Source organism: Rhipicephalus microplus, chromosome X (genome assembly GCF_043290135.1).
Source record: "Rhipicephalus microplus isolate Deutch F79 chromosome X, USDA_Rmic, whole genome shotgun sequence".
NCBI lineage: Eukaryota > Metazoa > Arthropoda > Arachnida > Ixodida > Ixodidae > Rhipicephalus > Rhipicephalus microplus.
The window spans coordinates 235,817,236-235,839,096 of NC_134710.1; the positions used below are offsets into that span (position 1 = coordinate 235,817,236).

Consider the following 21,861-nt stretch of genomic DNA (forward strand, 5'->3'; position numbering starts at 1 on the left):
CCATCGATGCCCCAATGAAAGCAGCGATCAAAGACAATGTAGAAGCCCATGAGGACATCTTGCCTGTTCTTTCAGGTGTACTAGACGCTGGTGCCAAAGACAACAAATGGCACAAAGGAAAGCTCCAAGCAAGCTTAGAGAAGAAGCTTGACGAGCTCTGCTTCCATCTGCAAGATACGAGCACAATGGGTGCACTTCTTGCACAAGCAAGGACCACGCATACAGCAAGGTAACTGCAGAAGACTGTGTGGTATATTACCTTGCTGGCTCCATTGTGCACGAAATCTCAAAGCAAAAAGTATGTTTAAACTGCTTAGCTGACATTCAAACTGATGCTCCACATATGCCGGCAGCATGGGTGACATTTGTTCGGTCATTTAAAGAAATGAGCCTAAAGCACCCCACAGAAAAGATGTACAGTATGGTTCGCTCTTGGATGGAACACGGCAACGCATGGCTGACGGCCCGCATGGCGCAAACTGGTGGCGAGATTTGTAGACATAGCTCATGCGCATAGACGCGAAAGGGTGGGGCTTGCCGCGTTTCGTCTGCTACTTTCCACTCCGGCGCTTGCAGTGCACTGGATACCGCGTTTGCTTTTCCGCAGTGCGATTCATGTCCTCGCCACTCTCCCTGCTCCTCCCCGGGTAATCAGCGCGCAGAAAAAAGTGCCGTTGGTTTGTTGTTGTGCTTTCTCGGCAGCTTTGTTGCGATTCCATTCATGGTCACAGCAGCGATTTCAGAATACAGGCGAAATGCAAAAAAAAAAAAAAACATGTGCCAATAGTATTCAGAAAAAGGTTAAGAAAACATATGTTTTAAACTACTTCAATGTATCCCACTATGGCAGGACACAAAATTATATAATTATTGTGGATCGCAATACCCAGCAATAGTTAGTTATAACTCGCGTTACATTTTGTTTTCTTCGTTAAAGCGAAAACGCTAGAAGCTCCTTATTTGGAATATGTGATAGCATTCACTTTTTCGAAAATCATTACGTTTCACCAACACGCGCGCTGAAAAACGGTGTACGTAGAACACTACGGAGTAAACAAAGAAAAATTTATTCCCAAGACCTTTGTGACAGACAAGTCGAGTGAGGTCAGATCTGTAGTCTCGAAACGTTTGAATAGTGCAAAGGTAATGAAACACATCGCTGCCCAGCAAGACACAAAATAAAATGCAGATATGTGTAAACAAAATAGGACTGCGTGTGACAAAACTAGGCACTGAAAAAAATTACATTCGTAATGCTGATGATTATGCTGGTAATGAGAAAGTGGCCTTTTCGCGATGACAGAGACAGTAAGCTGGCTCTATTCTTTGGTGTACAGCTCGACTATTCGAAGCCTTTCGTCCTCAGGTACTCTAAGACATGCGGCTTCTAACAACTAGCTATGCCATAAATGCAATCAGCGAGTAAATATGCCCCCAGCTGTGGCATTCTGTAAAAGTGATAACAAAGCCCATCACTCGCCATAGCCTGCACGGTGTTTGTGCCCACCAAAAATGTAATTGTAAGCTTTCCAACGCAGTTCAAACCAGCCAGCCGTTTTTAATAAGACATGGGAATCGATAGTCGATGAAGCGAGCACAGCAAGCTTGTCGCTAGCATGCGCCGAGCGTAGGGCGGGGAAGTAGCAGACGACGCGGGCAAGTAGCGCCCTTGCGATTCTGCGCGCATGCTCCGCATTTCCAAATCTCGCCAGCAGTTGGCGCCCCACGGACCGCCAGCCACGCGCTCACGTGTTCCCTCTAACAGTGGACTGTGCTGTACCTCTCATTTAGACTAGAAAGCACGTTATCAAGTGCACTTAGCCAATTTCAACTGTGCAGTGTCATTTTTTGGAAGCTTCTGGATGCTATAGAGACAACAATGTTTCCAAAACTAGGGTGTGAAATGCACAAGGACACCTTTACTGCAATTATGCTTAAGACATACACAATGTTACGAATGCATTTCTTTGCTAGAGACATGTCAAAGAAACTTAGCAAGTCGGACGAGACAGCACATGCACGAAAAAGAGCAAAGCTTATGTAATCTTGATTGAATGCACCTATACAAGAAGTTTGAATTTTTCCCTTTTCGAATGTGTGACATGGCCTGGGATGAAAATCCTGAATTTGTGCTATAGCAGCGAAATAACATGATTACTTAGCCACCAAGTGGATGACATTCACAACCAGTGCTGTAAGTGTACAACAGCTGGCTTTGATAGCGCTACTTTCCCTTTCCATACTGTGGTGTTTGTAATCTTCATTACAAGGCCCTTCAGCAGCTTCATAAACTGCCAACAAACAAGAGCAGCACTTACTTCACTGAGCAACAAATGTGTCGACAAAGTGCAATCTGTTTACAATGCTTCAATGTGATGAAAAATCTGAGACAAAAAAAAAAGGACACCTTACGTATTGCGGAAGCCCGGCTGTGTCAGAGTGAAAGACGACACGTATGTATTGCTATGTCGCAGGGATTTCTCTGAAAGCCACTGACCCTGGCATGGGGCTGTGGTTTTTCATCTGAAGCAAAGTACGTAATGCCAGCACTGAAAGTGTACCATGAAACCAATTAGAAAGAGAAAGAACAAACAAATTTATCAAAAAAAGTAAGCAAGTTGACTGCAATGACATGCTCTCATTTCTCAGGACTTGACAAAATGCAACCCTAACCAAAACAAAGCAGGCTTTGGCACACTACAGAAAGAAGTCATGTGCAAGCACATAAGGCTGAGAGACTACCTGCAGCAGAAGGGTCAGATTAAAAATTGGCGCATGTAATACTTGCACCAGTTGACAAAGGTAATGAAAGCACTTGAGAAAAAGAGCAATGCTGAGTCTCAATATATTTGACATGATACAAGAACAGAGTAGATTCATGCGCAGTGGTCAGGAGATCATCTAGAACATGAAAAATGCTTCACACTTCGAAGAGGCTGCAGCCCTATATACATAAAATGGCTTCTGCAAAAGTATGTTGACTAACAGAACTGAGTTCACTTGTAGCAACACAGCAAAAGCATACGCTTGCAGTGACCTCACTAGCAGGATGGCATTCATAATTAGTTACAAGCTAGGTGTCTTTCTGCAGTGATATAGTATATTTGTGAATGTTGTCTTCTTATACTTTTCTTGTATTCTGTGATAGAATTTTCTTGCCTTGTGTTCACTGTCTACATTTTTTTTAGATTAAGTAATGTGTTTACCAGTGTTTCTGTTTGTTTCTTGCAAAATGTAATTTCATGAACAATAGTGAGTTGCTTGCTTCTTTATTATCTGTTTTGAATTGGTATAGCTACCCATGTTTGTGTTGTTCCAAATATGATGCCTTAGCAAACGTTTTCATACATCTGCTGTTATGCAATGGTTACAGGGGCCGGAATACACTCGTTCCACATGAAAGCAGAAGTGTGACTGGCTCACATATAATAAGGAAACCGGTTCAGTGCTGGCCCATCATAGCACTGATCCTTATAATGTAATGTTTTTCATAAACTTTGTCATTAGCATGGCATGCGAGAAATACGTTTAGCAAATCAGTGCATCACATTTTCAACTGCTGGGGTGCTTCCAGCTTCAAACTACATGCCCTCACTTTGAGTGGTAGCTCCAAATAAATTCTTTGACAGGTGAATTTTATTTATGTGCAAAATTGTCTCCATCAATATATAGCTCATATTAGAGTCAGTGAACAAGTACATTAGATGCTACAGCTCATTATTGATACTGTACACTAAATGCTTACAACTTATTTTCTTGCAAGTAACACTTTTGCTTCAACTGTCTCAACCCCATTCATGTATCCTTTGAACAAGATATCAGGCAAAGATTCAAGTAGGATATCTTACGTTTGGTTCTCATGCAGTGAAGGCAATGCTTGTCTTCAACAAAATTACTTCATTCAAGAAACTCTCACCACTGTCATTGGCCTTCATACTACTGAAGTCACAGGCACGTTAATGCAGAACACCTAAAAAAGAGAAATTGATGTCAATGACACCACTAAAATTGTACGGTGACACCTTTCATGCTTTTTTTTTGCATTTTAACAAAAAGATACTCTGTATATGTAAAAAGTGCAGCTACCATTTATCACGTGGCATATTTACTCATACCCGAGAGAAAGCACCGGAGGGTGCTGGTTGGCAATAACCAGGTTCTATTGGCATGAAACAATGCCTCCGATGGAGAGCACGATCGGCCATGTCTTTTTACACCGCTTAGGATGTTACGAAGTGCCATTAGAAGCCTTACAAATAGTAGTACAAGTGGACAGCCCGATGGGCTCGTAGGTGTATACGTGGAACGTAGTGCTCGGTTGTGCGAAAGAACACGGCCAAAGAAGAGCACCCATTCTGTGTATACATCTCTTCGTTGTCCCACTAGCCATTTGAAGTACCATTATGTTCCACATATACACCAACTAGCCCAAACGAAAGCGATACTGCAGTTGGTGTAATTCAGAACACAAGCGCAAAGCCGGCAACTGGTGGTCACGTCTTCATCAGTCGCCGCCCGTGTGGTTCCCTGCGCTACTGTTCTGAAAAACAGTACTTGCATTCAACCGGTGTCCAATCAGTTGTTAGTTTCCACAAAGCGTGGTCAAAGCCTTGCAAAAATCTGAAGAAAGCGCTATGCAGCCCTGTTGTCCATCTAGGTAACTGGGCTCGTAAATTTTTTTCCAGCACAACGTCCGAGCACACAATGTTCAACAATGATTCGCCTGCAGCACTCTGGCTTCCTGTGGCGATTCTACTGAAAACAAAGCAGAAGACAAAGGTGCTTCCCTATTTTTAGGGGACCTCTGGTTATAGTGCCCGCCCACGTATAAGCGCCAAGGACGTCTTTAAACCAAAACCACACTCAACAACAACTTTTTTTTTTTTTTGCAACAAAGCCATTTTACGCGAAACAACATAAATTGCACTTACCAAAACAGTTTAGATCCACCTGGATGAACGCTGCATCCCACTTGCATCACGCCTTGCCGCTCGCTATTTTGCCAAATGTAAACATCGTGGGCTCTCACCATGAATCTGGTAAACTACCGCCTTCGCTGCACCGTCCATTATACGCTATGCGGTCAATGAAATTGAGCGGCGACGGATGCTGCGCGACGGAACACGTTCACCGCACGAACACACCGCTTATAGCCACGTTACTTCTAGCGCAACCCGGAAAACATGAAAAAGGACAGAGCATCAAGAGAAAGAGCAGCTCCTCTGCCTTTTATCACGTCTTCACCACTGCGTCAAAATAACATCACCTTGGTAACATGCTCAGCACACTTAGGAACCAACTTACCCAAGAACAAGTCCTACAACTGTCTAGGCGCTGCCATGCTGTTTGGCAGAATGCGACGGCGCTCACAATCCTGTTAACGGAAAAAAACACGAAATAGTAAGTGTTTTAGTTATTTTTACTGTTAAAAGACAGCGCGGCAATCACTATACTGCCATTTTGCCAATGGCGTTCTCGGATTTTGATACATGGAGAGTATGGGGAGTTTCGTAACTCATATGATTGATAACGTTGTCTAAAACAACACCTCCGTAAATCAGTTTCATTCGCCGGTATTATTCCTGAAAAGTCAAAGTTCACTCACCTGCCGCGCATCATTAAGCGGGGAAAAGGAGAGCAGACGACAAACTGTCACTGAACTTGTCGTCTGTCTTCCAAAAACAGCGGCTACTTGGTGGGGTGAATTTCGCAATTACGTTGTATGAGATTTAACCTCAAACGAAAGGTTCCCAAAGTTCAATAAAAAAACTTGTTTTTATGTAATACTAAGAAAAACTTTACCTATTATGTGCTGCTTATGTCCGAAGATAAAACTGTTGCGACAGACGAAACGCTTTCAGCTAGACTCGCCGTCGAAAATCGTGTGAGCGTTTCGAGCAGTACTGAATTCGAAGCTCGTTTTTCGATGTTAAAGCAACGACCAAATTTAAAGATTTGGTGCTGTTTGACTTCTTCGCCTGTATTTTATTAAGTTTCGTCGTAGGCCGAATGCGATATGGGTCATAATCTTCGGAGTCCTTTTAATTGGACTGACGATTCCGAAATAGACATGCGTAAGTGTTTCTCATAATAATTTTGATTAGATGTGCTGTAGTTAGGCTGCATTAGAATCGTTGTCATTTACGTTGTGCTCAATCACTCTGTTATCCACAAAAATAGACGATACGGACAGCATAGACTGACTGATAAGCTCCATTTGGTACCATCTAATTCACAGAAACATAGCTGACAACATAGAGGAATACTATAGCATTAATGAAAGGGTGGTAGGTATCGTAATTAAACTAAATAAGAGATACAAGATGAAGGTGGTACAGGCCTAGGCGCCTACATCCAGCCATGATGACGCTTCAGTTGAAAGCTTCTATGAAGAGGTGGAATCGGCAATGAGTAAGGTAAAAACACAGTATACTATAGTGATGGGCGACTTTAATGCAAAGGTAGGGAAGAAGCAGGCTGGAGACCAGGCAGTAGGAGATTATGGCATCGGCACTAGAAACGCCAGAGGAGAGCTACTAGTAGAATTCGCAGAACGCAATAATTTGCGGATTTTGAATACCTTCTACCGAAAACGAGAAAACCGCAAGTGGACATGAAGGAGCCTTAATGGCGAAAATAAGAACGAAATAGACTTTATAAGGATCGTCTCCCAGGAATCGTGCAGGATGTGGAAGTGGTTGGCAAGGTACGATGCAGTGACCATAGAATGGTACGGTCTCGAATTCGCCTAGACTTGAAGAAGGAACGACAGAAACTGATACGCAAGAAGCCAATCAATGAGCTAGCACTGAGAGGGAAAGTACAGGAATTCAGAGTGTCGCTGCAGAACAGGTACTCGGCTCTTAGTGAGGAAACCAACCTTAGCGTAGATACAATGAATGATAATCTGACGAGTATCATTACGGAGTGTGCAGTGGAAGTTGGAGGCAGGGTAGTTAAACAGGACACTGGCAAGCTTTCCCAGGAAACGAAGAACCTAATTAAGAAGCGTCAAACCATGAAAGTGTCAAGTACAACAGACGAAATAGAACTGGCAGAGCTTACGAAGTTGATTAATAGACGTAAAGTATGCGATGTAAGAAGGTATAACATGGAGAGAATTGAACACGCTCTGAAAAACGGAGGAAGCTTCAAAGCAGTGAAGAGGAAACTTGGGATAGGCAAAAATCGGATGTATGCACTAAAGGACAAAGAGGGCAAAATAACTACCAATATGGATAGGATAGTTGAAATAGCGGAGGAGTTTTACAGAGATCTGTACAGTAGCCGGGACAACCACGACTTTAATACTATAAGAACTAGCAGTAACACAGATGACACCCCACCAGTAATGATAGAAGAAGTCAGAAAAGCTTTGGAGAGCATGCAAAGAGGCAAAGCTGCTGGTGAGGATCAGGTAACATCAGATCTGCTGAAAGATGGAGGACAGATTGTGTTAGAAAAACTAGCCACCCTGTTTACGAGGTGTCTCCTGACGGGAAGAGTACCAGAGTCTTGGAAGAACGCTAACATCATCTCAATACATAAGAAAGGAGATGACAAGGACTTGAAGAATTACAGGCCGATTAGCTTGCTCTCTGTAGTATACAAGCTATTTACAAAGGTAATTGCTAACAGAATAAAGAAAACATTAGAATTCAATCAACCAAAGGAACAAGCAAGATTTCGAACAGGCTACTCAACAATCGACCACATTCATACTATCAATCAGGTAATAGAGAAATGCTCAGAATATAGCCAACCACTATACATAGCCTTCATAGATTACGAGAAGGCGTTTGATTCAGTAGAAATATCAGCCGTCATACAGGCACTGCGGAATCAGGGCGTAGATGAAGTATATATAAACATCCTGGAAGAAATCTACAGGGGATCAACTGCTACCATAGTGCTTCATAAAGAAAGCAACAGAATACCAATCAAGAAGGGTGTAAGGCTGGGGGACACAATCTCCCCAATGATATTTACCGCGTGCTTACAGGAGGTTTTCAGAAGCCTAGGATGGGAACAGCTAGGGATAAGAGTTAATGGAGAGCACCTTAGTAACCTGCGCTTCGCCGATGACATTGCATTGCTGAGTAACTCAGGGGACGAATTGCAACTCATTATTACGCAGTTAGACAAGGAGAGCAGAAAGGTGGGTCTTAAAATGAATCTGCAGAAAACGAAAGTAATGTACAACAACCTCGGAAAAGAGCAGCGCTTCGAGATAGGTAATAGTGCACTTCAAGTTGTAAAAGACTATGTCTATTTAGGCCAGGTCATAACCGTGGAGCCGAACCACGACATAGAAGTAACTAGAAGAATAAGAATGGGGTGGAGCACATTTGGCAAGACCTCTCAAATTATGACAGGTAAATTGCCACTATCCCTCAAGAGAAAGGTATATAATAGCTGTATCTTGCTGGTACTTAGCTACGGAGCAGAAACCTGGAGACTTACAAAGAGGGTTCAGCTTAAATTGAGGACGACGCAGCGAGCAATGGAAAGAAAAATGGTAGGTGTAAACTTAAGAGACAAGAAGAGAGCAGAGTGGATTAGGGAACAAACGGGGGTTAAGGATATCATAGCTGAAATCAAGAAGAAGAAATGGACATGGGCTGGGCATGTAGCGCGTAGACAGGATAACCGCTGGTCGTTAAGGGTAACTAACTAGATTCCCAGAGAAGGCAAGTGGGTTAGGGGGAGACAGAAGGTTAGGTGGGCCGATGAGATTAAGAAGTTTGCGGGTATAAATTGGCAGCAGCAAGCACAGGACCGGGTTAACTGGCGGAACATGGGAGAGGCCTTTGTCCTGCAGTGGACGTAGTCAGGCTGATGATGATGATGATGATGATGATGATGATGATGATGATGATGATGATGATGATGATGATGATGATGAAAGAAAGAGAAAAGGCTTAGTCATTCTGCTTCTTAATGAGCGATTTCACAAAGACACAAAATGTGTTGTTTTTTCTCGCTCTCTCTCCTTATCGATGAAAGATAGGTATTAAGAGCAAGCCTGAGTTTACGTGTCATTTAACAATTGATTCATTACAGCGAAACTACCGGGAACACAATTTCGAAAGTATGTGTCATCGCTCTAAATGATTTGGAGTTTCTATTATGTGCGCCTTTGAAAACACTGATTTCTAACGACTGTAGCACGTGGTACTTTCATTTAAGGATACAGCTGATCTAGAAGCATCCACGCGAATAGCAAAGCTCAATAATAAAAGCTGTAGGTCCAAAATTACGTATTAGTTATTGTGTACAGAAAATCTAGCATTTGTTTCTTGAGTACATATAGTGAACATATGCAATTTGCAACTTGCGTGAAAGTAATTTTTTGGAGCTTTTTAAACGTCCTACTCGAGATGGGTGAATTAAAAGGGGCTGGCCTGGCAGAAAAAGACCTCGTGTCTCCCCCTCGACTTTATATTTCACAATAGTGCGTCTATTCCGTATACTGAGATATTTTAATACTTTAATGATTTACACAATAGCAATATTATCATTTTTTCCTTGCGATAAAAAGTTGTAATCTTCATGCTTTGGTTTTAAAGCATTTTTTTTTCTTTCATGTGTGCGTTCATGTCTTCTGTCATGTCTTCTGTCACGCTGAGCACAGACTGTCCCTTAATGAGAGAGAAAAATAAGTGCGCAGAAACCATCGTCGACAATTGTCATGACAAGTGCAAAGCTCAATCAATGCTATTCGCTTTTTTATGATACCTTTGTAGGTTCGTGTTAGTGATAATATTTAGATTTAAAGTTTGTTGTTTACGTGTAGGGAACAAATCCGTTTAACCAATAAATCTGTAAAGTGGAAGTAAAAGTGGTTAATACGTCATAATTGTGCAGTGTCAAGTTCGCCCTTTCTAAGCACCATTCGTGGTGCTGTGCAGTGAAAAAGACACCACCGCGGCAGTGTATCGTGGTCGGCAACTAACGACTTCGTTCAGATCTCGTTGATTCCACTCGCTAGCGGTACGCTCCCGCAGTCGTCCAAGCCACTGCAGCCTCCTTTAGGAGCAAAGTCCAAGCGATCATTGCGATGAAGCGTTCGTTGTTACGTTGGACTACCTTCGGTTGGTTGTTTCGGAGCGCTTTCGACAGCTCTGACTTTGAAGTGAGAGCGTGGCGGGACGGACTCGCTCGCTGGATTTCGTGTCAACCATTTGTGCCCTTGCGATCTCCGACGACAGCGCAGCTCTGGCCGACCGGCTCGCCCTCCGCCATCTCCTAGAGCCGTGAAGCTCTCGCTGAGTGGTACCCCGTTCTCGGACTCTTGCGACCGTGTCCATCTTTCTTATCTTGTCTTTACTTCTGTCTGTGGGTCTCTCTGTCCTTGCTATATCTCTATCCCTTTTAATCCTATCTATCCTTTTGATTCCTCCTTACCTCCATCCCTTGTGAGCTACTGTTGAGGTGTCGCACTATGATGCAGACAGTTACGGGGCTCACTTTTATCTTCTTCTCTCTCTTTTAGGAATCACTTACTACGATATGGGTGGGAAAGGGCTGCGAGGACGGATCACGTGTCGGCAGCCACATCCCGTGGTTGCCGTCAGGTGACAGCGCGAGCGCGCATTTCGGAAGGAGACATTGCCGAACGCGCGTGTGTACCGTTAGTGGTGGTTTTGATTGCGTGTACATCTACGGAGCCATAAATGCACCATGTCACAAGTGAAGGGGGAGGGAACATCAATGTTGTTACTGCAACTCGGAGACTAAGCTATTGCAGCTCGGACGACGACGATCGACAGATGTGCCGAGCTGAGAAGGCAGCTGCGACCAGACATGTCAGAGATGGCCCTTTAACTGATCGGTGCCATTTGTTGATGCAGCGCAAGAATATTTACCCGGTGGCTTCTCGCACTGGCTGCATGGTGGCGCTACAAATGCGCTGCTCCTAAAACCCCGATATCAAGGGGCTTTAGCTGCTCCTAACCACTTTAGCTGCTCTGGTTGATACTCTGCCTCTCGCGCTCTCATTTCGAGCAGCCTACGAATACAGCGTGAGATTAATATTCCATGTACCCGCACTCCATGAGCGACAAAACGCAGAGCTGGTTTCTCTGTAACCCAACGAACGCATGGTATCTAGCCCTGTGTGGTAATTCATGTCCCTATAGCACAGTTTCAAGCAGCGTACGAGTGACAGCACGTTCACGAAGCGCACCTATACGCTGTGTCACCTTTCCGACACAACCATCATGTGGAACGATGTCACCCGATGTTTGAGCAGTTTGTGAAAGCGAATTTTCGAAACAGCCGCGACGCAAGGGCCCAAGGAGCAGGCGAGGAGGAAAATGCATATTTGCTAGCATGTGGTCACGGGAGGTACGAAAATGAGACCTCCGACATTTGACGAGGATAGTATTTTTAGTGCGAACATCGGTACATAAAAGGTGAACAGAAATTATGATGAACCGGCACACGCTCTCCTCGTCCTTGGCTCCCAGAACACGAGCATGGCCTACAATAGCGCTGATGGGTAAGAGAATCAGTACAGAGAGAGAAATTCCCGGCGAAAGTATCCCTGACGATCAGAGTATCGTAACCACCCGGCTATCGAGGCGCGCCAGCAGAGCCTGTGGGTGGGAGAGGAAGGAGGAGGGAACAGGGTAAAGCATAGCGTAGAAAGAGAGAGAGTGAAAAAGAAAGGTAAGAAAAACAGAAAGGCAAAGAAAGACTGAAAGAAAATCAAATATAGAGAAATGCGTAGACAGAAAGAAAAAGAAAGTGAGAAAAAAAGACAGAAGGAAAGGGAAGAAAAAGATACAAGAGAAGAAAAAATGGAAGGAGCGAGAAATAGAAAGAAGAAATAAACTAAGACTATAGAAGAGAGAAAATGTCGAGTGAAGGCAGAAAAAGAAAGAAAGGTGAAAAGGTTAAAATAAAAAGTAACAAAGAAGGCAGCTTCGCACCAACAATGTGAAGCTGCCTTAATTAATTTTGGGGGGAGAGGGGGGGGGGGGGCTGCTCGAGAATTTTTACAAAAGACTCGCGTAACATATTTCGATGTCCCCTGAGAGGCCTTTGGCGCGATCACGTTTTGTCATATCCTTGTTACACAGGCAGCCTAAACCATGGCTAACGTAACTGCGGTGCCAGCACTTGTACTGCATATATATATATATATATATATATATATATATATATATATATATATATATATATATATATATATATATATATATATATATATATATATATATATATATATATATATATATATATATATATATATATAGTCGTCGATTGCGGGCCCGCTCCGACACCCACGTGATTTAAAATTGGGTTGTTCCAGCCTAATAAGCGTAAGCAAAGGAAAATACTATTACTGCATCCATGTCTAAAGGCGGCCGAGCTCTACCCCACTTGTGGCTTGTTCTACGCAAGTGTCTTCCAATGTGAGCTCCGCTTGGTTCCACCACGCAGTTCTTGAAGCCTCCGAAACCAGCGCAACAGCCGACCGCGCACAGCGTACCATCGATTGGCGTCGTTCTTGCATATTGATGTGGAATTCTTGCCCGTCCGGGGGCGTAAGCTGATTTGTTTGGAGGGGGGGGGGGGGGTTAAAGGGTCATTTCTCACTCTGTATGTCGTGGCGAAAAAAATTCGGGTGGGGGTGGAGGGCACGGGCTTGGTTTTCCACCCCATGGCTGCACCACTGTGTCCTTCCACCTGCTTTTGTGAGCTATAACATGAACTTTACATGTGCTGTGTCGTAAATTTATTCATTTATTCAGTGGTACTAAGTATACACATTTCAATTTGTGTCCAGCAAGGCATCCCTATAGCTCGTGGCTAGCGGTGAGTAAATTCCTTGCCTTCATTTTGCTCGAGTCAACAATGAACAAGCCGCTCTACGCAACAGTGGTTAAAATTAAACCATGATGGAGTTTCACTGTGTGCACCTAGAGTGCTTAATTAATGCAACTGGTACGCGTATGCCAGTGCATGCACAGAGTTTACTATATTTACTAGAGGTAACGGTGACGCTGCGATCGTTCAGCCGCCATATGAGACTGGTGGGTATATGGCTTTGCCTTTCCATCGTACTTGCGGCTTCGAACGCACTTGTGACTTTGTATATAGTGTTGTGTTCTGCCTTTTGTTTCGGATAGAAGAATGGTTCGTTGTGAGCCTCGTGACCTGAATTGAATTGGTCACCCTAAATGGGTCAGTAGGTTGAATTGGGACTGCTGAACTTGTCCTAGACTCCACAACTTGACAGTACCTTTAACGATTGAAGATATTCTTGTAATGAAGCATGTTTTAGAATGCACTGTGCAGTTTCTTCTCTAACAAAACGTTATATGCTTTGGATGGTCATGTTGCTGAGCGAGTTCGTCTTTACTCAAAGGCATAATTCGTACAGCGCACGAGTGTTTGAGGAATGTCAAATGAATGCTATAGATAGGAAGTTGTTGACACCTAAGGGATGTACGAAGAAACAGTTCCTGTTTAAACGTCGAAAGACATCGTATGAAAGTCTTACCCGGACTCCTTTCTGTTTAGTTTTTCTTTCTGTGATGTTGATACATTTGCCGAATGCCACATTCTGGCATCGGACGTAGTCTGAATATTATTACTCACATGTAACAATGATTGTTCATTCTAATTTTTGTATCATTATGCTGTCGCCTTCTTGAAGGTCTTCCATCAAGCACAGGTTGGATATTAAACCAACGAAATGTGTTGAAGTGTTGTGTATTTTTATGCAGTAATAAGAACTTGTACCAATAAAGAACTAAAGAACTTAAAAAATGGCATGGCAAAGAAACGCTGCCAATCTGTATGAAATACTCCTTTGAACACCTCAGCAAAGCCTTGTTGCACTTATAACGTAACAATATTTATTTGAAGTTGTATTATGCTCTTCTGTTTTCTACTGCAATTTTTAATCATCTTTCCGTCATCACTCTTTTCCATTCACGTCAACTTTATAGTACATGGCTAGGGCCGGCTGGCTCGACGCCTCGGGAAAAATAATATTTCGTCTTTTAAGCATACTATTTTCCCTACTTTTTCTCTTCAAACCTTCCTCTAGCTTCGTTCACTTATTAACAGCTCTGTGTGCTTTGGTCCAATTAGTACGCTCAAGACGTCCAAATCGAGATCTCGAAATAGTATCTTTTGTACATGCCGCAAACAGTGTTCATAAGGTCTTCGTGTATTCCTGTCATTGCAGATATGCAGATGGCTCCTGCTGTGTCTGGCGATCTTGGAGGCTCAGTGCCAACCACCAGAACGACAACATCAAACCACAACCACAAGAACGACACCATCGTTCAAGCTGTACCGCAACAGAACTCGAACATTCAATCACAGCATACTGGCCGTCCGTAGGAAGCCGCTGTTCGGCAGCCGCAGGCTGAAGACGAAGCTAGAGAACACGGCCCCCACGAGCACTGAGAGCCTGCAGAACGTCGTTCCAGATTATAAAAAGTTGCCACTCGAAGTAAAAGACGACGCTGATCCCACGACAACTTTATTCCCGCCACCACCCGTGTTGCGCCCATCGCCTGTAGAGAGCGCAGCCAACGCTCCGCAAGTGGTGCCCACAGAGCCGACTTTCAACCCCGACTCTTTCTTCACGACGCGGAAGAAGAATCCAGTGGTGGTAGTAAGAAGGTTTCCCAAGGGACCTGGCCAAGGAGAGCGGGATACCATACGACCAAACGTCGAGCCCCCCTCGAATGAAGCAGGTGGCAACGCGCAACCCGGACTGTTGCCTATCGGCAACTTTCACAGACCCCTCCCGAGGCCCGGCTACGGTTATCAACCCCCTCAGCCGGTCTTCGGAGGATCAATTCCACTGGACCCTCTCAGTGCCGGTGGAATTCCAAGATTCTTCACACAAAGAGACATCGATTTTGTCGCTCAGGCCTTTCGAAATGCCGCTGGTAATGAGAGCATACCACCTCTAAACATTGCAGCATTCAATGTCCCTTCTGCTAATCAGACTCAGAAGCAGGAACAGGCTCAAGGCAGCATTATTGGCATTGAAAACCACAAACAAAATCAGCCAAAATTGCGAGTCCCTGAGAACGTCCTGAGGCAAGGTTTAGCAGACAGTTTGAACAATGGTTACCCGAACCAGCAGAGACCTCCTCTTGATGGTTCGCAGCAGGCACTTCCCCTAAATGCCCACCAACGTCCACAACTAGGCCCCGATGGACGTCCCCTTGTGTTCCAGGTACCGAATGAAGCGTACCAAGTCACCTATCAACCGCAAGCTGGGCCTTATCCTAACAACGTACAACCTCAGCTGTACCCGAACGTTGTTCAAAATGGTGGCTACCCTCAAGGACAGGGTGAAGATCAGGTGTACAGTTTGGACCCTAGACTTTTCAGGCCAAGCTACCCCATCGTTCAAGGTGGGCTACAAGTTCCTCAACGCAAGCAGCAGCCATTCAATCCGTCACTTCAACATGTGACGACGTCAAGGCCCGGCCAGCAGACACTGCGCCCTCCGCTCGAGCAGGGAAGGGTTAACTCTGGTATTGTCTACCAGAACTACTTGCCCATACAGAACATTAACCCCATCTCTGGGTTCTCCCCTAGTGGGACAGGGAACTTACAAGGTGGCGGGTACTCCCCCAATGGAGCGGTACCACGGGGATTCCGCTTCATCCCCATTCCCAGCAACGACAGAGTCGTCGCTCTTCCAGACATGTTCTCGAACAGCTTTACGCCGAATCAGCTGGTCGAAATCAGGGACGGCCGTGCCATTCCTGTTCAGCCCGTGTATTCCGTGTACCCAGGAAGGAACATGATCGGCTACCCACCACCCGCGTCTGCAAAGGGGACTGCTGAGCGACCACCGGCGGGAGGCGTGGTGCGTAGGCCGTTGTATCAGGGCGGGTACGGTGGCGTATTGGACATCCCGCCGCAAGCACCTCAGAAGAGAACAGGTTTCATCGATGGCCGAGAACCGGATGTCCCATACTCAGCTGCTGCGCACGACGTGATGTACACCTACAGACCGGACACGCTTCCTGGCTGCACCAACGGAAGCAAGGAGGCCATCTACTGTCTCCGGGACGATGAGTATCCGCGGTAGTACCACCTTTTTGACTTCTTACTCAGTGCACTACGTCAGGTTGAATTGGTTAGTTTGCATACAAGCATGTCTCATGTAGTGATATCTAAATTTAACCAACTCATCTGATGAAAGAACATATCTGTGATCACAAGGTGATCTCCATCTCCTGGTTAAAGGGCCCCTGAACAGCCTCTGAAAATACAAAAAAATGCAACACGTCATTCTCTTTTAGCGCTTCTCGCCTTTATAGCGTACTTCGTGACGCATTTTCGTGACGTCTGTTGTGTACATACTCTAGATTGGTTCGTATACGTAAAATATCAGATGCAAATTGTCTCCTGCACTGCTTTGCCATTCAGCCGCCCACCCATTCTTCCTCGTATCGCGTGACTATCGTGCGCGATCAACGGATTTCACTTCATTCTGTGTGGTTCTGACTGAGCAAGCGGCGATTACAGCGTCCAGTCTACAAGCGCGAAATTTTTATAGGCTCAACGCTAAGCGCTGACATTGTACACATGCTTTTTTAAGAAATAAGTAGCAAGGATGATATATCACCTGTCTAACGAGTAGTGAAGGCGAAGAGGAAACCACCCCTCGTCTTTGAACACGGGCTGGGAAGGGCCTTTTAAATTGGCACTAAATAGTGAAACAACAGATCAATTTACACTGATAAACTATGCCTTGAAAACTTTACTGCCGTTTTTTACCATCACACAGATGTATAATGCCAGAGTGCCAAATATATATATATATATATATATATATATATATATATATATATATATATATATATATATATATATATATATATATATATATATATATATATATATATATATAGAGAGAGAGAGAGAGAGAGAGAGAGAGAGAGAGAGAGAGAGAGAGCAAGAAATATCTGGACATGAGCGTTAAAGCAACGACACGGAATTAAAGGACTCTTCGCGTAATTGAGTCATATTAGCTCAAGAACATTTCCGAAAACGTATTTTAAAGGGACCCTAAAAGTCGTTTACAAGTAACCATGGACTGAATTCACTGGAAGAGCATATTGCCCCACGATTTCAACGCCGCAAAAATTTTAAGAATCCGTACAGTTCGAGTGGAGTTACAAAACTTTGTCGCACGCTGCAATTGCGTTCTCTTTTCTCTCGTCCCGTCGAAAGCGCTGGAAGCTAAGTAGAAGAGGATGACAGGGGCAAATAAAAACGCCACGCGTGCCTCGTGGCCTTGAGCACTTTTTTTCTTCGAATGTACGGCTTTCAGTGTGACCGCGCACGCATGCGTGGACAAGTCGCGGCCTCCCGCGGCGGTCTTTGTAACGACTGAGCGCGCGATGTTCAAATAAGCCAATGGCTGATAGATAGGCTTTTTACGAGTGATTTTCTAGCGTCTTCCGTGATTTGTCGAGAGAAGAGAAAGCAATGTTTAGCTGACTCTGATCATTTATTGTGAATTCCAGGCCTCGTGCTGTGCTATCATATTTGTCTCGCGTGTTGTCGAGAACCTCTACTACCGATCAGCAGCGTTTTAGGACCATGCTCAAAAAGTGTTGCAGGGGCCCTTTAATGCCTAGTTCACACTGAAACATCCGCTTTCTACAGCGACCGAAATCCCCGGCCGCCGAAACGCAGCGTCGTTCGCACTGGACGCGCCCCGCACCGCCGAATATGCCATCTACTACGGGGCGAACGCGGGATGGATGCGCTGTCACCTGGTTGTTGCCGCGGCTCGCAAACGCTACTACGCTATCCGGTGGTGTATACTTCGACGATTCTCGTACGCAAGAAGCAAGAAAAGACAGTACTGCTTACTTTGCTGGCAAGTGGCTGTCTTGTAATGCACGAAGAGCAGAAAAACCACCGACGCCAGCGGCGTTGGTGGGTTCGTTTTGCTCTGCAAGACCGCAACAAGCTCGGTCACGCCAACAGCAAGCTCGGTCACCTCTTTCACGAAATACGGAGGCGAAGTAGACACAGAGTAGGTTAAACTCCCGTTGGTTTCAACATTCAGTTACGTGCACTGCGGCATAACAAGTGAGTAGGGCTTGGCCGCCATTTTTCAAAATTCCTTGACTAGCGCTCCTATTGGTCCGCGGTGACCGATTCGGCGGCAGACGCCGCAAAAATCGGTCCGAGAGCGATCGGCGTGGAGAGGGCCCTTTCGGCGGATCTCGCCGCCGCCGAACCGGATTCGGAGCACTTTCGGCGGCCGGAATGCTCAGTGTGAACGCGGCCTAACTATCTGGCTTCTTCAGAGGCCAGTCTATTTATTTTTGCCAATAAAGAACTATATGTAGGTACTGGCAGACGCTATCGAAATGTTTGACGCCATAGCGAGTTGGCGTGGGGGCTTCGAAGTGGCATCAGCCACGGCGATTTCTTCTTTTCTTCTTCTTTCTTCGTTTCTCGGTTATCAAGCGTCTCCTCGTCGCAAGAGATGCGTTATTGGAATTGCGAAAGGGTAATTTACTAGCCAGATAAAATTGTTTGTCGCCCTAATGTACCTCAAACCATCCACGCCAAGTCTTACTTTCGCTCTAAAGAGTTCATTTTCTAAAGGAAGCATCTGCCGATTCATCGTTACTAGTAATTTCGGGGGTTTAAAGTCCCAAACTACGATATAATTATGAGGGACGCCGTAGCGTAAGGCTCCGCGAATTTCGGCTACCTGGAGTTCTTTAACGTGCACCTAAATCTAAGCGCACGGGCCTGCAGAATTTTCGCTTATTTGTCTACATCTTTTTCAGCAACATGAATTTTAATTCACGCGCGTGACACCGTAAATGAAAGAAACCTAGTGATCTTGGTGCTCTTTCAACATAAAAATTTTAGTTGTTTGCACCAAAAAAGTCGGTTTAAGTTTCTTTGCAAATGTTTTGGATGAAAAGTTAACCTCATGAAGCCGGGAAGAAGAATTGGTCGAGCGGTCTAAAGCGCAGCGTTCTGTGCGCAGTCCCACCTCTCGGGCGTGGGTTCAAATTGCACTATTGGCGAGAACATTACCTTCACCAGTGGCGTTTGTTATTGCTTCTGTGTGTTAAAACTTATTATTATTTTTTTTGTGAGTGTAAGTTTTTTGCATTTGCGGATTACAAGTAGGGTTACAAAACCGAGCATAGAAAATATTGGCCGACTGGTAGCGCCATCTAGTGGGCGCGTTGCGAACCTACGACGTGTTTTCTGTCGCTCAAGAAGACAAAATGAGCACTACCAGCGGCGGACGTTGGACGGGCTATCAACTCTTTTATGCTAATGCAGGAAGGAGTGCCCTCCCGTCTCTAAATGTTAACTTTCTCCCCGCCAGCCTGACTGAAAAGCAATTCATCTGACTCAAAGGGAGTTTCTACGTGGACGTAGTTGCTTGTGACTTTTATTGTAGCTCCGTGTGTGTGTGTGTGTGTGTGTGTGTGTGTGTGTGTGTGTGTGTGTGTGTGTGTGTGTGTGCGTGCGTGCGTGCGTGCGTGCGTGCGTGTGTGTGTGTGTGTGTGTGTGTGTGTGTGTGTGTGTGTGTGTGTGTGTGTGTGTGTGTGTGTGTGTGTGTGTGTGTGTGTGTGTGTGTGTGTGTGTGTGTGTGTGTGTGTGTGTGTGTGTGTGTGATGAGAATAGAAACGTAAATGTCCAGGTGTGTGAGTAACATCAGTGCTTAACACGGCAACGTGTATTTTGTTTCTCAGCGTGTTAACTTATACATGGTGTATTGTATGAGGAGAGGAACGTAAGCTGTCTTGTCAATTATAAGAGTGGTAGCTAGGGCTAGTTCATTCACGCGATGAAAAAAACTTGCCACTCTTGTCATTTTCCATTGACAGTGCTCATGAAAAAGCCTATCTTGCACGTGGTCATAGCAGGAAGTTAAAGCATATCAGCTGTTTGAAAATGACGAAAGAATGAGGTGAGGCTATTAAAAGAAATACGTACAATGTACCGCTAATGATTGTTCAAATCTCTTGTGCTGTACTACCCAAATTATCCAACATGTCTCATGCATGTAAACAACAATGAAAAAGAAAACGAACATGACATGTAGCAGTGCATGATACTGACACTATAGATGAACACGCTACAGTGGAAGATGGACACATGTCGCCGTTTATTAATGGAAATAAAATTAGATGGCTCCCTGCTGTTCTGGCTGGTTAATGTAGAACAGAACACGCTTTCATCCTGTCTACGTATTTCAAGCCATGTTTTCGTCTTCATTTGGCGCTCACTATAGAATTAGCCGTGAGAAAATATTCTTATATTTTTTTTACTTCAACAACAACAACAACAACCATAATAATAATAATAATAATAATAATAATAATAATAATAATAATAATAATAATAGCTCCGCCGGTCAGACACTAAACAAGGCGCGAAAAAATAGTGCCAATAAGACTGTGGCACAGTACTCGAATGTTTAGGTACGCCTGTCCCATGCTTCAAGTCGCAAAATTGAACGATGTTCACGCGTACTGAATATGCGCCCTATAACATTTGCAGCCCTGAAGCGTGCAGGTGAGTCCGTAACGTCAGTTTTGAATATAATGGGCTCAATATTATTTGGGGTTTCACGTCTCGGCCGAACCCGCGATGTGATTATTAGAGACGCCGTAGTGGAGGGCTCAGAAAACTTTGGCCATCTGGTATTCTTTAAGGTGCACTGACATCGTACAGTACACGGACATGCACCATTTGGCCTCCATTGAAACGTGAACGCCACGGCCGGTATGCGACCTTCGGGTCTACAGCCGAGTACCTTAGCCACTGTTCACCGAGGCGAACATTCTATTATGGCTTCATTGCCCCGCCGCGGTGGTCTAGTGGCTAAGGTACTCGGCTGCTGACCCGCAGGTCGCGGGATCGAATCGCGGCTGCGGCGGCTGCATTTCCGATGGAGGTGGAAATGTTGTAGGCCCATGTGCTCAGATTTGGGTGGACGTTAAAGAACCCCCAGGTGGTCAAAAGTTTCCGGAACCCTCCGCTACGACGTCTCTCATAATCATATGGTGGTTTTGGGACGTTAAACACCACATATCAATCAATAAATTATTATGGCTTCATTTTCTTTCTTTATAAGCAAATGCTAAAGCGCGGCGAAACCTGTAGCGTGCTGGTAACATGCCCCGATTTTTAAGATGATGTGAAGCCACTTAGTTGAAACACTGGACTTGAAAAAAGGAATTTGTGGAACGTTATTAGATACTGTCATCTTGTTAATTGAGAACTATCTCAGGTAATAGTACGTTATGTTGGGCTAGTTGGTACATATTAGGCTGAAATACGTGGCGCAAGGTAGAAAAAAAAGACGAGACAGAAAGAGCGCCAACTCACAACTAAGTTTATTTTCACGAAGCATTCACAATATATAGTCTCTTGAAGGACATGCGCAGACCATTTCATTCACCGCACGTGCAGGCATGAACATTTTTATGATGTAATAACCGATAATTGCAAACATAATATCTGGGAACCAGCAACAAACAGATATGCCTGATGTAGAGACGTCAAAAAAAAAAAAAAAACCAAGCACACCCGAGCCTGCGCAAAAAATGCGACGAAAAAACCAGGAAAAAACTACTGACAGACACTTCGTAGCACCTAACTAAAGTACATCTAGATCCAACAGTTGGAATTCACTGTTATGCAACACAACTGAAGGCACGCTGACGCACGAGTCACCTTTCTTCATTATGTGAAAGGCTTCGAGTAACTCCCGCGTCAGCGCATCCCGCCTCCTTCCAAGTACTCGCGTGCGATCGAACTGCGGCGTGCAGCCACACGAAGCACAGTGAAAGGGCAAATGAGACCCTG

At 44.7% G+C, this 21,861-nt stretch overlaps 1 protein-coding gene across 1 annotated transcript in view; it reads left to right on the plus strand.

Annotated features, from left to right (window-relative positions):
* Positions 1 to 21,861, plus strand: part of LOC119187759 (uncharacterized) — a 77,786-nt gene that overhangs the window by 43,237 nt on the left and 12,688 nt on the right. The window contains exon 2 of the mRNA XM_037435837.2: positions 14,207 to 16,077. Coding sequence (XP_037291734.1) covers positions 14,207 to 16,077 — 1,871 coding nt within the window. The remainder of the gene's footprint in view (positions 1 to 14,206; positions 16,078 to 21,861) is intronic.